This window comes from Euprymna scolopes, chromosome 45, assembly GCF_053919585.1.
Source record: "Euprymna scolopes isolate OS-2025 chromosome 45, ASM5391958v1, whole genome shotgun sequence".
In the NCBI taxonomy this organism is placed as follows: Eukaryota; Metazoa; Mollusca; class Cephalopoda; order Sepiida; family Sepiolidae; genus Euprymna; species Euprymna scolopes.
In genome coordinates, this window is record NC_136526.1 from 65090402 (window position 1) to 65107580 (window position 17179).

General features: G+C 35.7%; 1 protein-coding gene across 2 annotated transcripts in view; it reads right to left on the reverse strand.

The window, feature by feature from the left end:
* The window catches only part of LOC145269851 (calcium-independent protein kinase C-like), a 323130-nt gene that overhangs the window by 74421 nt on the left and 231530 nt on the right, over window positions 1–17179 (reverse strand). For both annotated transcript variants that reach the window (XM_080125580.1, XM_080125579.1), the window contains exons 7-8: window positions 16897–17027; window positions 10184–10262 (exon numbers count right to left, since the gene is read on the reverse strand). In XM_080125580.1, the coding sequence (XP_079981706.1) occupies window positions 10184–10262; window positions 16897–17027 (210 nt within the window). The remainder of the gene's footprint in view (window positions 1–10183; window positions 10263–16896; window positions 17028–17179) is intronic.

Consider the following 17179-nt stretch of genomic DNA (forward strand, 5'->3'; position numbering starts at 1 on the left):
TGGCAATTGGTGACTAAGAAAGTGTTTTTGTAATTGTTAAAAGGAAAGAAGCTTAGTCTTAGTAGCAGCAGATGTCACCATCTACTTACATCTCTATTCCACTACCGATTGAAAGCAATTTTCTAGGGTTTCCGCCATTGCCTTGAATATAGTGTCATGAGTAAATATACCCATCTCAGACACAATTCTATCAGAGAGATCGTTTACGAATATCAGAAATAATGATAGCTCAAGAATCGACCCCTGAGGCACACCCTCACCCGATAATGTTAAGTATTCGTCCAGGAATATTGAATTTGAAAAGAAACAAAGAAACCGAAATGCATTATGGTGGATTTAATTTTAATTTAATTTTGTAAATCATCGCCATAATTTCTCAGCAGCTACAATGAAGATAGTTGCATAGTTCATACGAATATCCGGTTTTGTTGTGCTTTGATTTTAAAATTTTGCGTCCGTGTAGGTGTCACCGAAAAAACCTGTATGTCGTCTATTAGAACGTGGAGTTATCTTTTTTTACGTATCAATAGTTCAATATAATATAAATACCTGTGTAACTTCCTTCTTTTGCTGCGCACGGTTGGGTGCACGAGAACATTGAATGTCATACCTATTTATACTTTTATGACATTCAGGCAAGGTGGCTGTGACACGTCACGATAAAAAATACCCTTGATAGCCCTGGCGAAGCATTAAGTATTCAGTTACCGACAAGATTCGAATTGCACTACAAACTCGTGTAGTGAGTTCAATCTCGGCTTCGGCTACGGCTGCGCTGGTGGCGGGCTGTGACACAGTGTCGTAGTTTCATTGGTTGGTCGTTTTTGTTTTACGGCATATCAACTCTTTTCAGGTTATTTAATGCCGAATCCAGTGATTTTGAAGAAAATTTTTTTAATAGAATATATATATATTTTTTTTCAAGTCTGTTTCTATTTAACCCATAGTTGGGACCCTAACAGGTACTACCACTCCGGGTCAGAGTGGACCTGGGAGCAATGGTAATTAAAGGGTGGCTCCACACTCCCCAAAGCTTACAAGCTGGGGCCTCATCACTGGATATAGTTTAAGGTCATATCCAGGACCAGGGTTGTAGTTTGACGAACAGCTATACACCTGATATAAGCCAAGGGAATAGCGTTTAAAATATGTGGTGCCGTCAATAAGTTTACAAACTTTTTTTGTGTATGGCCACTTTTATTGATAGTACACACATGAAACTCTAGTCCCTAGTCCCCTTCAAAGTAATCTCCTCTGTCCTTTGATAGGGTCTGGCACAATGGTTTTCTCATGAAACTCAGATCATATGGTATTACTGGACGAATACTTAACATAATTAAATCTTTCTTAAGTAAGAAAAGAATCTAAGTTGTCCTCGATGGCCGTACGTCAAACCAATATGATATAAAGGTAGGTGTTCTGATATTCATAGATGAACTCCCTGATGAAATTGTGTCTGAGATGGGCAAATTTGTGGATGACATCATGCTCTCTAACAGGCACAAGGGGAAAACGAATAAACACATATCTAAGGTAATGGCAGAAACCCTAGAAGAAAACCTACAGTCTGAAGTAGAATGAGGTCAAAAATGGATGGTAACGTTCAATGCTGCCAAGACTAAGTGTGTTTCCTTCAATAATTACAAGAAACCTTCTCTACCACTAATAGCCATGGTTAATGATACATTACTTGAAAGTACTTTGTTCAACAATAAAACATGAACTGGAACACATACATCGAGAGCATTGCCGGGGCTGCTGTGAGGAAGGTGGGCTCTCTCTATCGTGCTAGAAAGTTTCTTATGCCTGACAGTATCATGTACCTCTACAAGGCCACTATTCGACCATGTATGGAGTATTGTTGCCACATTTGGGCTGGTGCATCCGCTACTAGTCTCTCGCTCCTGGACATGGTTCAAAAGAGAGTCGCCAACCTAGTAAGTCCTGAACTGTCAGATAGGCTTTAACCTCTGTCCCATCAAGAAAATTTTGCATCCCTCTGCCTGTTTTACAAATATTTTAATGGTAGATGCGCTGACGAACTACAAGCTCTTATACCCCCTTGATGTAAATATCCCCGACAAACCTGACAAGCAGGAAAATCCCACCCCTACACAGTAGAGATCTGTAGATGCCAGAAACTTCTACGCTAATAGTTCCTTCCCTAGAAATGCTAGACTTTGGAATTCCCTTCCATGTTCCTGCTTCCTTAGCTTTACTGACATGCAGAAGTTCAAGTGTAATGTAAACAGATATCTTGCTGCTCAACTCCCTACATAATATCCCTGCAATTTATGTCCCAGATAGCAGACCCCCCTACATCAAAGTGACACTGCGCTTTGTTTGGGGTGAAAATGTGATAAAAAATCTCAGGGAGCAAGGTCTGGACTATAGGGAGGGTAAGAAACTGTTTTGATGCCCATTTTGGTGAAATAGTCTGTGATTTTCTTAGAGCACCCTTGCAGATGATTGTGTGTACAGTTCCCACACTGACATCAAACTGTGCACTTATTGTCTCTATAGAAAAGAAGAAGGAAGAGGGGGGTAGGTAGAGGGAGGAAGGAAGAAGAAGGAAGGAAGAGGGAGGAAGAGGAAGGAAAGAAGAGGAAAAGGGAGGAAGGAAGAGGAAGAGAGGGAAAAAGGAAGGAAAAGAGATGGAGAGAAAAACAGGAAGAGAGGAAGGAAGAGGGGAAGAGAAAGGGAGGGGAAGAGAGAGAGGGAGAAAAATAGAGAGAGAGAGAGAGTAAAAGAGAGGGAGTAAGAGAAAAGGAGAGAGGAAGGAAGAAAAAGAGAGAGGAAGGAGAGACAGGAGGAAGAGAGAAAGAGGAAAAGAGAGAGAGGAAAAAAGGGAGAGAGAGGGGAAAGAGAGAGAGAGAGAGGAAAAAAGAGGGAGGAATAGAAAGGATGGGAGATAAAAGATGAGAGAGGAAGGGAGAGAGATGTGGGAGAGTGATTGGGTGAATGTCGGATTGAAGATGCGATAGGGTTGTCAGCATTGAAGAGTCAAGCAAGACGAAGCCAGGTGAAGATGATGAACCGCAAGCAGAACGGGGAGGCATGGTGGAGAGTGGGAGTATAATCAAATCATAAGAGCTCCTCTTTAAAAACTATGATGCAATTAAACGACCGCGCCATATGACGTGACATGATTCATTATGAGGATCAAGAGTCCTGAAATTAACCACAGAGATAACGGACCAGTACTTCCACCAATCAAAGGATTTCAGTAAAAGATCCAATAATTAATCGGATTAAAAAATTTAAAGGAGGTTCATAATTAATGAAATGAAAATCACTGCTGTTCATCATTTGAACGAGGATTGAACCCCAATCTCTTGGCCCGTTTGTAGACACTATTTTGCCAACTTTGATTTTATTTAATCTTATTTCTTTTTTTTTTAAATCAATATCTTTTTGGAGCCAAGGACAAGCTTTCCAGGTTTCATTTTTTGAGAGCAATTATGAATTGATGACGCCGAAATCAGTGTTTCGTAGTAAAAGCCGATAAGGATGAGGAAGAACTCGGATGATTCTGAGAGCGGAAAAAAAATGATGGAAATAAAGAGAAGAAGGTTAAATCCTCCCTGGGGTGGGAGAAGAAAAGAGACAAAGCACAATGGTAACAAAAAACAAACGTCTGACTTTTATTATGGACTAGCAGGGGTGCCCGGCATTGCCCAGGTGTTTGGAGGTGTGTGTGTTGGGGTGGGGGTAAAAAAACAGTTTTGGTAGGTAGGTAGGTAGGTAGGACTAGCAGGGGTACACGGTGTTACCTGGGTGTTTGTAGGTGTGGGTGTTGGGAGGGGGGGAAACAAAAAAAAGTTTTGGTAGGTAGGTAGGATCGAAACAGGAGCCTTGAGGCGAAGGTGGAAAATAAAGTGTGAAAAAAACCTGACATGTTTACCCGCTCGGCCAGCAAGGGAGAGTAACAGAAAAACGTTTGAATTTATTGAAGGATTAAAAACTAAATGCCGACAGGTGCGTGAATTAAATGAGGTCAAATAGAAATCCCGCAGTTAACTTTTACTGCGAGGCAGGTTTTTGGTTTTGTTTCCCCAAAAATTTGGTGGGGGCGGGGGGGGGGGGGCGGGGAGTGAAACCAGCTCCCTACAGAAAGGGGATCGTCCAATTTGAATAGCAATTGTCTGATATAAGGGGTTTGTTTCCCCCCCCCCCCCCCAAGATTGATCAAAGCATTATTGCTTTCTGGACGTTCCCGGCACGAAAGCCGGGAAAACACTGCCTTCGCTTCAGATTAGTTTCGCTTTTATATGAAAAAGTTGAATGCACACGAGGGGAGCCAAAATCACAATAATTTTGTAAAAGTCGACGTAAATAAATCAAGATGCAACGCACGTTCACAAATCTTAGATATTACAATCTACACGATATATAAAACGTTCTAAAAAGTAGTAAGCCCACAGAAAACCATTGACGTGAACACTAGAATATTTCAATTAAAAGTCGAATATAAATATAGAAGAATAAAACGCGAATCAAATGAGGTTAGGGTTAGCTTGTTTAAACAATTACCTTAAATTTAGCTTAAATTTGCAGTTTTTGAAAAAATTACAAGTGCGGACTTTCTTTTTGCCGCCTGTGTATATATACACACATATAGTGGTATGACTTTGTCAGCAACAGGGAGATCCTATCACAAGCCAACCTCCCAAGCATGTATGACCTGCTCATCCGGAAAAACTTGAGATGGGCCGGGCACGTAAACAGAATGGAGAACTCCCGACTACCAAAACAGATACTGTTTTCACAACTGGAGGATGGGGTACGAGGCATAGGCAGACCTAAGCTCAGGTTTCGTGACACCGTCAAACGAAATCTAAAGGACAGGTTGATCCCTACTGGAAGCTGGCAGACCCTCAGTCGCGATCTTGACAAGTGGAGAATGATGGTTCACAGGAAGTCGTCTTCGGACACGAAGGACAGCACATGATGATGATGATGATGATGATGATGATGTGCTCTGAACAAGTTTTTAGACTTTTTTTGTACAGGCATTTAAAATTGTCGTAGATCTGGAAAATTCAGCATCTTATCGTTATATATCTTATGAGATGATGACCAATTTTTATGGTTTCACCTTCAAATGAACAGCTACAGCAGGAATTGGAATACACCCTACTAAAGCCTGATTGTCACAGCTGGTGAATTTCAAAAATGCGATCTGGACATGAGGACTCTTTAGAAGAACGATATGCAATAAAATTCTGTTCTAAACTTGGAAAAAATGCCACAGAAACGTATGGAATGCTTTAGACTGTTTTTGGACCATCTTGCATGAATTGAGCATCAGTTTTTGAGTGGCATAAGAGATTCAAGGAAGACAGGGAGTCTGCGAGGGATAATGAGAGGTGTGGGAGGAGTAAAGAAGTCAGAATATCAGATTTGATTGGCCAAATAAAGAATTTCATGGATAAGGACCATCATGCGTCTATAGAGACAATAATTGTGCACAGTTTGATGTCAGTCTGTGAACTGTACACACGATTATTCGTGAGGAACTAAAGATGCGGAAGATTTGCATGAAGTTTATTCGAAGGGTGCTCAGAGAAGATCAGACAATACTATGTTGAGGTTTAAAGGAAGAGATTTCATTGGAAGAGGCCAGCACTCTTCAAATTAAGTCAGTGGCATTTCCACCAGGACAATGCACCCATCCACAATTGTATGCATGTTGTTAACAAAAATAAACTTTTGGAAAAATGAGTAAATACTTGCATCTCTAGTCCTTTCAATGCAGTATCTTTAATATATATATTTTTTATATATATATATATATTTATATATATTTAGGCAGCATTTTCTCATTTAGACAAATATTATTGAATAGCACGGAATTATTCTGTTTTACAATTTTCCTTTTTATCTTCTCCAATCTCCGAATAGTCCTTTTTGTGTTCTTCTCGAAATTGTATAAGTTGGATCCATAATCGCGAGCGCTTTCGACAGAACTACTCCTATCATCCTCAGGCATATTGTAGAAATAAATGTAGAAATTGTTTTTTAATTATATATACATTTTTTCCTAGTCACATGGTAATTTGTTACAAGTTAGGGGAGCGGACTTTTTTTTTTTTACTTATATTAAAGACATTTATATATACAAACACATATATACATATTCAAAAATTTATCCCAAGCATTTTAAAATGTTCCGGCTTAACTCATAATTAATATTATTTATTTGAGGCTTCTTTGTTTTAATGTACAATGCTTTGAGTATTCTTAGCCTATTTACATTTCATTGACAAGAATTAGTATATTGTCCACATATTGAACGTAAATAGAAGGTTTCTCAATAACACAGAGGAAATAGAATATTTAAAGGAGATCTTTCAGAATAATTCAGTTCTTAACTTTACATATGCATTAAGTACTAATAATAAAATCTCGTTTTTAGACGTTCTCATTGACTCTAGTAGCGATGAATTTATCACCTCCATTTTTAAAAAACCTACATCCGTTTATTCCTGTATTTTAAATTTTAAAAGTGAATGTCCATTCCGTTATAAAACGAATATAATAAGGAATCTTATACATCGTGCAAAGGTGATTTCCTCAAACAAAAAATATTCTTTAATGAATTAAAAAATATAAAACAAGTGTTAGTAAATAATCAATTCCCTAACTCTCTTGTAGATAAAAAAATAAAACTAGCCATTAGTAATTTGAATCAAATTAGTAATATTATAGCCCGCTCGAGAATACATTTGAAAATTCTCAAAGCGGTCACGATTATTTTACGAAAACCAACTCTGTGTAAGCAAAAAGAACACACCCATAATCTAGAACTTATGGGTGTAGTTTGAGAATGCTTCTCCGTCTCTCCAAACTTCATTTATTAATTTCACCCCCTCATTCGTTAATTTTGGTCTTTAGACCTCAATATTATTATTTTTTATTTTTTTTTTAATCTCTTAAACCCGCCGATGTTACAGTCGAAAAGAATCGTCCGAAAGATATCTTTGTTAATTTAATTCTTCATAAGTTTTTCTCCCTTCATTCGGTTCAAATAATTTTGAACCATGTACTGGTTTTGGAGATTAGATTTTCAGACTTTGTAGTATTTCTTATTGATTAAACGTTAAAAAAAAAAAAAATCCTCAATTTCAATAATGGCATTTCCCCTAGTGCTATTAAAATCCTTCATAAAATTTTCTACCCACAAAAATCTTTTTACATATTTGAGGAAAAGGTACGAGAGAAATATTATAAAGAAATTAAACAAAGTTATTGGATTGAAGGTCAACATTACATTACTTCAATCCAAATTATCTTTCCTCCAATCCTGTTTAATTAATCACGTCTCTCCGGGTTATATCTCCAGACGTGTTGTTAAGGTTAAAGCGAGAAATGTGCGGTGAATGTACAACGAGCTTTTCTAAAAGATGAAATTATACATTTATCTGCTTGTTTGGCTTCTAAAAGAAGCAAATATCATCGGCTGTGGAGTTTTGCTTGGTCGGTTTTGTCATTTTTTGACAGAATACGCCTCTCCAATTATATTATTGTCGGTGATAATCTACGAAAAACCTGACTTATAAATATGAAAAGTTTTTAAGCTTTCTTATCAACAGTAAGTTTGGTTCGCGTCCGACTAGAGAAACGAATATTTTCAATTTTTCTAAATATTCTCTATCTGACACCAAGAGAGTTGTCCTTTCTCGTGGCCTTGATTTTGGCATACCTCCTTCTTTTATTAATAAAGAAGAGGTTTTTGCTGAATTTCAATTGCTATATTTACAGCTAAATAAACATGTGCCCTCTTCGTCTGAAATTGTAGCATGGTTAAAAGCACGTTTGGTTGACCTTGCTCACAGTTTCGTTGGTAGTTCGATTGATTCGAAATCTTTTGTGTTTAAGGTCAATCATTTTAAGGCCATTAAATCCCTGAAGTCCAATAAGGAGATTTATATTACTAAACCGGACAAAAGGTCTGGAGTCGTCATCCTTGATAATAGCAATTATATTGAGAAGATGATGACGATACCGGATGATGCCTCAAAATTTGAATATTTAGGTAACACCATGCAATTCTCTATCTATATAAGAGCCAGATACGTCCAAGGATGGAATACTGTTGCCACATATGGGCAGGAGCTGCTAGAAAAGACTTGTCCTGCCTTGATAGGGTTCAAAATAGACTTCGTGGCCTGGTGGGAGATGTCCTTTTCTCTTCGCTGCAACCTCTATCTTACAGAAGAGATGTTGCGAGTTTGTCTCTGCTTTATCGTTATTTTCATGGAAAGTGTTCGACTGAGCTTCAATCTATGGTCCCCCCTCGCCAAACTTTCACAAGAAACACTAGACTAGCTGAAAACATTATCAATAATTTTCCCCACTCTTTATCTGTACCTAAACCTAAACATAGATTCCATGATCAAAGCTTCTTTCTTAGAATTGCACGCCTGTGGAATTGTCTTCCGTTTTCCTGCCTTCCAGCTGTCTATAATATGATTGTCTTCAAGTCCAACGTGAACAAGTTTCTGATGAGCCGTTCCACTTAAGTTAACAAATTTACCGAACTTCCATTACTATCGATTACTATATTGTCCTTTTGACTACTCTACATTCTTTAACCCTTATCCTTGAGTGGCCTATCGGCCTTGATAAGTGGTGACGCCTATGTAAAAAAAAAAAAACAAAAAAAAAAAACCACCAAAATTAACGATAGGACACTCAAGACTGAAACAAAGTTACAATCTCGCTTCCTACAATTTCGAAAAGCGGGCTGGTTGACAAAAGAAACTTATGATAAAATCCGACCCGTAGGCTCCCAACGTCCTAGGATGTATGGTTTGCCAAAAGTCCACAAAGAAAACGTTCCGGTACTACCTATTCTTTCGATGATAGGTTCCGCCCAACACGAATTAGCTAAATGGTTAGCTGATATTCTTACGCCTGTTCTGGGGATATACTCGGGACTATGCATTTCCGACTCGTTTCGTTTTGCAGAATTTATTCGTAAATTTAAGGTTACGTTAAATACTGGATATTTATGTTCTTATGACATACCCAGTTTGTTCACAAATGTACCTCTCGATGCAACTATCGGGATTTGTGCCGATAGTCTTCATCGCGGTTCCCTAGCTAAGCTCTCATTTCCTTATAGCTGCGTTTGTCCTTGCTAGTCATATCATACCTTACTTGTACAGTCGAGCAGAAACAATACACAGATATAAAAGAGATTTATTTCATTAGGTACAAGAGTAGAAGTCCGCGTCAGGTAGAAACTATTGATGGGACGATTCCAATATTTTTCCCCGATTCCAATACATCTACTGATTCCGATTCTTTATGAATCTCTAATTATTTAACTATAAGTTTGTTATTTCCCCTGATTTTCGGAAAAACGTTAAATATGCAGATATTTTCCTAAACGCCAAAATACACTTGTGGAGGACGACCTATCAATTCTAGCTTCACTGATAATTTAAAATCAATAAATATTATTTTATCATTATTACCAGCAATGGAAGAGTTTGCTTTGAACAAAAATAAAAAAAAAGACAATTAAAACTGCACACCTGTGGAACTCTGTTCCGTCTGCCTGCTTCCCACCTGACTACAACTTGGATGTGTTCAAGTCCAACGTTAACAAATTCCTAATGAACTGCCCCCTTAAGTAAACACTTCATTAAATCACCACACTAACGTAATGTACTTGCAATAACCCTTATCCCTGAGTGGCTTCTGGGCCTTGATAAGTGGTGACCACCGTGTAAAAAAACCAACAAAAAAAAACCCGTCAATTTTTGGTCTACAGACTTGAATTTTGTTATGTGGGGTATTCAGACCCGTGTAACAAATTTTATTTAGTTTTTAGCAAGTAAAAGTAGTTTTTAGGTGGTCAAAATTGGGCCTTGAAAAGTGGTGACCACTGTGTAAAAAAAAAAAAAAAAGAATCGTTTTGATACCCCCAAATCTTCCGATTTATCAGATTCCCGAGTCATCACCCCAACACTAGTAGCAACAACAAGTTGACAAGTAAACTGTTAAATCTTTGCATTTGAATTTGCAGTTTCGCTCTCTTTAAATATACATGAACTGTAGTGACATGTGCAAACAATGTTGCAGCACACATATCATTCATTTCGCATGGCACAACAAAAAAAAAAAAAAAAAAAAAAAAAAAAAAAAAAAAAAATAACCAATTTGCACTCACTTGGAATCATGGGAATATGAGAAGACTTTGAGGGTTCATGGCCGCCACCTTCTTTACTGGGTGAATCACTGATAGGTACCTGAAATTAAAAACATTTACATATTTTATCTTGGGATCGTTAATATACAATCATCAGCATCACCAACATTATCATCATATTCTGTTTAGCATGCGTTTTTATAAGGTTGGTGCAAAAATGTCTTTTTTTTTATTTATATAGTTGAACATCAAAAAACAACATTATTTTTGCACCAACCTAATTTACTCTGACATACCTATGACAACTTTAAAAAATTGATATCCTACCTGATCCTGCTACCGCAACTTCTCTACATGTATTAATCCCAAAACTAGATTACTCTGAACTAAAGGACGCATATGAAGGGGAATAGCCATTACATTAATAAATATAATGGCTATGTGATGTGAAAATAACGAACAAAATGGATTCAAACTATCCAAGGAACACAACTTAACAATCGCTATCTAAGACGAAAACTATGTAACATGTGCCAGTAGAAATATCCCACTAAGTTCCCATTTTTTTTATGCTTCGCAGAACAAACTTTAACTTTCAAATTTTAATGTGTACAATATTAAAAATATTAGAGAAACAAAATAAAAATTTAAATACAAATAAAATTGCCTCCATCTAAAGGGTCTCGCTTGAACTGAGACAGAGAACAGTTTAGAGAAAGTTTGGTATAATATAGTATGATAATGACAGTGATAAGGGAAACTTATTAAATTTGCTCTTACTGGTTATTATCATCCTCCTCCTCACTCCATTATTTTTTATTATTATTATTATTATTATTATTATTATTGTTATTATTATTTTTATTACTATTATCATTTTTATTACTATTATTATTATTTTTATTATTATTATTATTATTTTTTATTATTGTTATTATTATTATAATAATCATTATTATTATTATAATCATTATTATCATTATTATTATCATTATTATAATCATTTTTATTATTATTATTATTTTTATTATTATCATTATTATTTTTATTATTATTATCATCATTATTATTATTTTATCATTATTGTTATTTTTATTATTATTTTTATTATTATCATTATGATTATTATTATTGTTATTATTTTTATTATTATTATCATTATTATTATTTTTATTATTATTATTATTATCATTATTATTATCATTATTTTTATTATTATTATTATTTTATTATTATTATTATTATTTCAACATGGACATACCATTGAAACCTACTGTGCAACACACATCTCTCTATTTAATCTTCCTCTGAGGCCATAAAAACTATGTGTGTGTGTGTGTGTATGTGTGCGTTAAATGTTTTTGACTCCTAACGATTTTTATAACCACAAGTTATAATAACCAACCAATGAAAAGCTTCCAAAGTTACTATAAAAATTGTCGAATTTTGGATTCAATCAGTTCGCCGTTGTCTACGTCACGAACCTGCATTTGATTCTTCACTGCCATCTTTGTTCAACATGTCTCAACACGTAACACTATTTTCTTTTTCATGATTTTACATCAATGATTTTGAATTACATCTTTTCCATAATAAACTTTCAAATCTGTAAGGTCTGACGAAACTATCTGAATGGTAATTTGATTCTGGCAGTGAAAACATGTGTAACTAAGCAGACAAAAAAATGGTAAAAAAATATTTCTGTGGAAAAATACTTTATTTCCTTATATTATATACCCATCCTTATTGAATAAGCTCAATGTAATTACAGAGCAATATAATGAATAATAAATGACAAAAGTCTATATTCCAAAGTTCATAATGTTGAGCATTGTTGTGGAGACGCCTACTAATTAACATAGGCGGGTGAGTGAGATATATAAAGGTATCAATCACCAATACCGGGAGAGTTCGGCAACGACCGTCAAATAGGCAAGACGCCTATGCTCCATCCAGTAAGACATGCAACATGCCACCTGCCGGAATATGTCCAACTGAAGTATATCTGAAGACATGTAAATATGTATATAATTTTTCTTCCTAATATATTATTGTATACCTTTACTTTTGTGTTCTTGTTAATTATTTGTGCAGACACAACAGAATGCATCTTTTTTTTTGTTTTTTTGTTTTTTGTTAAAAAAGTTTTTGTTACACATTGACTTAAAATAAGTATCAGAAATTTATAAACACAAAATAGTTTTCTGCCCCTGATGTACATTTGTCGGCCCCTGCTATGCACATTCCAAATGTTCCAACTGCAAACCAAAAAACGTTTTATCTTTGTACTAGTGCACAAGTGCCAAACTTTTAGTAAAAATCACGTTTTTTCCTGCACAAGTTGGAGTTGTTTTCACTTTTTCCCTTTGCTAAAAATTTGAAATCCAATCAAATGTCACCCGCCTCATCTCCCCCCACCCCCACCTCGTCTTTTATTCCTCTAAGTCAGTTAACATTTACAGTATCTGTTTCGTAGCACAAAATCAATCACTTAATTATTATATCAATCAATGTAGACAAATGCGTATAGATTTATTCGTTTATTCAATAACGATGTTACATCAATTAGGGGGGGTAGGATAAGTGGGAACGCTTTATACCATGGTATTTCGAAGACTAATGCTTCTCATCAGAAGAGGAGAGAAGATGCTAGATGACAAAATAACTCATAGAGGCTGTTTGGAGGAACTATACTGATCTCTGTGATAAAGGAGGAGTGTAATTTGTAATATATAATGTAGGTAGGTACATAGCATGTCTGTCATAGTTGGCTTCAAGTATATGGACAGTATGTGTGTTTAAAATCTCGGCGAGAAGACGTGGAAAATGAATTCACAAATACTATAAATTGGAAAATATAAAATGAATCATTTATTTAATAAGGATATACATACATTTAGTTGGGGGATGAAGTGGACTCTTTATACCAAGGTATTTCGAAGCCTAATGCTTCTCATCAGAAGAGTAGAAAGTTCGGGTTTTGGAAGATAATTCATGGCCTGCAGACGTAATCGCCCTAGCACGGGTGATTACAGAAACATGTATGCACATATGTAGCCATCAATGTTTGTATAAATAAATTGATTATACCTGCTCTGTTTACTCAATGAGCACTTTTTGGTAGACACATGTTGTTTCATTGGATGTACTTCTAGGAAACTAAACTCTACTGGCTATATATATATATATATATATATATGTATATAATTTTTTTTTTATTATTTTTTTTTTATTACATTTTCACCCCAAACAAGGTACATTGGCACTTTGGTGTAGGGGGCTACTATACGTGAATCTATAAAAATAAAGACAAATGCGTATGGATTTATTCGTTTATTCAATAACGATGTTACATCAATTAGGGGGGGTAGGATAAGTGAGAACTCTTTATACCATGGTATTTCGAAGTCTAATGCTTCTCATCAGAAGAGGAGAGAATATGCTAGGTAATATAATAGGGATGTGACGTCTAGCGATAAATGTAACTGTTGCTAGACGTCACATCCCTATTATACATTCGAAATACCATGGTATAAAGAGTTTTTACTTATCCTATCCTTATTGAATAAACGAATAAATCTATACACATTTGTCTATATTTTTATATTGTCGTTTTCTTATTTTATCGATATGCTTTTTTCTTTTTTTTTTTTTTTTTTTTTTTACATGGGGGTCACCACTTATCAAGGCCCGAAGGCCACTCAGGGATAAGGGTTATTGCATGTACAGTAATCAATGAGATAGTATTGTAGTAATCATTAGTATTGGGGGTTTTGATAGAGTGTCTTACTTAAGGGGGCGGTTTGTCAGGAGTTTGTTTATGTTGGACTTGAAGACGTCCAAGTTGTAGTCAGGTGGGAAACAGGCAAGCGGCAGAGAGTTCCACTGGCATGCAGTTCTAAGAAAGAAGCTTTGTTCATGGAATCTACGTTTGGATTTAGGCACAGATAAAGAGTGGGGAAAATTATTGACAGTAGTTTCAGCCAGACGGGTGTTTCTCGTGAAAGATTGGCAAGAGGGGACGAGGGATTGGAGCTCAGGCAAGCACCTGCCATAGAAATAACGATAAAACAAAGATAGGTTCGCAACGTCTCTTCTGTCAGAGAGAGGTTGCAGGGAAGAGAAAAGGGCATCCCCTACTAAACCACAAAGTCTATTTTGTACTCTGTCAAGGCAGGATAGGCTGTTTTTAGCAGCTCCTGCCCAGATGTGGCAGCAGTACTCCATCCTTGGACGTACTTGGCTTTTATACAGATAGAGAATTGCATTAGTAGTGAGATATCTTCTGGAGCGGTAGAAGGATCCCACCATTTTCCCAGCGTCCTTGGCAACAGATTTAATGTAGGTGTTCCATTTCAGATCAGGAGTAAAGGTCAAACCCAGAAGCTTGTCAAAACATGGAGCCTCCCCAAAACGAGAGCCATCCATTTCAATTGATGCCAGATGGGGATCAGAGCATTGATGATGTAAAGATAGAAGCTTGGTTTTGGATGCATTAAAAGTGACCAGCCACCTCTTCCCCCATTGTACCACGCGCTCAAGATCAGAGGAGAGAGAATTAGAGAGAGCTTTGTCATTTACGGCCTTTGATGTGTTGCCATAAATGATCGTGTCATCAGCATAGATGTCAACGAATGATTTAAGTATGTGTTTTGGGAGATCATTGATGTAGATCAGGAAGAGAGTTGGGCCCAGGATGGACCCCTGGGGGACTCCAGCATTAATACGGTGGGACTCTGATTTCTGCCCATCAACCACTACTCTTATGAACCTATCAGAGAGAAATAATTTAATGATTGAGAAAACATTTCCAGTAATACTATAGCTGGATATCTTGTGAAGTAGGCCCTTATGCCATACCTTATCGAAGGCCTTCGATGTGTCAAGAGCAATTGCTCTGGAAAGGAAACCTTTGTCAAGAGATTCACTAATTCTATGTGATATAACCGTTAGCACATCTGCTGTAGATCTTGCAGAGCAGAAACCATATTGTGTGTCACTAAGAAGGTTGTTTCTGTTGAGGTGGTTGACTACTTCTTTTGCTATTTAAGCTTCAAAACAATTTGTTGAGCTTTGCGTATGATAAATTCGTCCACCTCTGCCTTACTCTTAATCTCATCAAGCGTTACTGGAAGTTCTCTTATTGTGTCACATAACATATTTTTTACTTCAACTTCCGCTTGAATGGCTGCTATTACCATATCCTCCAATGGTTCTGTCTGCTTAGGTATTAACCTCGATAACCCGTCTGCATGACCAAATTTTTTCGATGGTACATACTACATTTGAAAATTGTAATTCAGAAGTATGGTACCCCATCTTTTGAGTCTATTTGCCGTATGTTGTGGTAGTCTCTTTTATGACCCGAAAATCGTTAATAATGATTTGTGGTCTGTTTGTAACAGAAATTGCCTACCGTGCAGGAAACAATGAAATTTCTTTACCGTGAATATAATGCTTAGCGCCTCTTTAAATTTGTGAGTAGTTCTTTTCAGCTGGCAAAAGTGATTGGGATGAATGTGCTATGGGTTTCACTTTTCCATCATCCATTTTGTGTAAAATGCATGCTCATATGCCATAGGAGCTGGCATCGCTTGCAACTATAATTTCACGCCTGGGATTATAATGTGCCAGAAACAAGTCAGACGTTAAAGTCTCTTTAATTTCCCAAAATGCTTCTTCACACTCTTGCATTTTTGGTCTTTTCTTAACAATTCATTTAAAGGCGACCTTAGTTTATGCATATTTGGCACAAATACATTGTAGTAATTTGCCAAACCTAAGAAACTTTGTAAAGATGCAATATTTTCTGGAGCAGGCATATTCTTTATTGCACTCGATCTATCTGGATCCGGCCTTCTTCCATGTTTATCGATGATTTGCCCCAGATGTCGATGTATTATTATTATAGAGTCACGATTTCAAAAGTAAAAACGTATTTGGGTGCCATCAGCCAAAATCGAAACCGAAATCAAAACTGTAGCATTCAAAGCTGGTGATGTTACCACTGTACTAACGTGATACGCATACGAACTAATTAAAAATAGTCTTAGATGACTGTAAAGAATGTATAACGATATATGACCCCTTTTTGATCCCTTTAAACTATTTTTAGATATCATTTGTATAAAATAACATATTGAATTTCCAAGAGTCTACGACAATTTTAAATGCCTGTGCAAAAATGTCTGGAAACTTATTGAAGGCACCTCGTAGATATCATTTTGAAAATATAGGCAGTTTTATTTGTGGAAATATATATATAGATATCATTTGTATAGCAATACCATACTGAATTTTTATGTAAAAACAAATATTTTTATTTAAAAACAAATATTTTTATTTAAAAACAAATATTTTTATGCAAAAACAAATATTTTTATGCAAAAACAAATATTTTTATTTAAAAAAGAATATTTTTATTTAAAAACAAATATTTTTATGCAAAAACAAATATTTTTATTTAAAAACAAATATTTTTATGCAAAAACAAATATTTTTATTTAAAAACAAATATTTTTATGCAAAAACAAATATTTTTATTTAAAAACATTTTTAGGAAAAAAAAATGTTTTTTATGTTGAAACGAATGTTTTCATGTAGAAACAAATATTTTTATGTTGAAAAAAATATTTTTATGTAGGAAAAACATTCCTTGATAAGTTTTTGTTAAAAATCCCCTCTCCCTCCTCATATTAAGAACGTTTTTGTAAATATAATATCATTTTACAAACCTTTTTAGTCTTGTTTAGTTTGTCGCTAGAGATTCCCATCTGTGATAGAATTTGTGCCATGTCCCTGGTGTTGATGCCACAGTTGTTTGGGACATTCTTCTGACATCGATGGTGGGTATTCAGCTTGCATGCTGTCAAAAAACAAAAAGAATAAGAGAATTAGCAACAACAAGCAGCAAATTGTTGTCTTTGTCTAACCTAGTTTCAGTGTTACTATTAGAACAATTACCAGTATGGATGAAAGAAAGTAATCCTATTTCCCTTCCATGCATTAATTTGATCC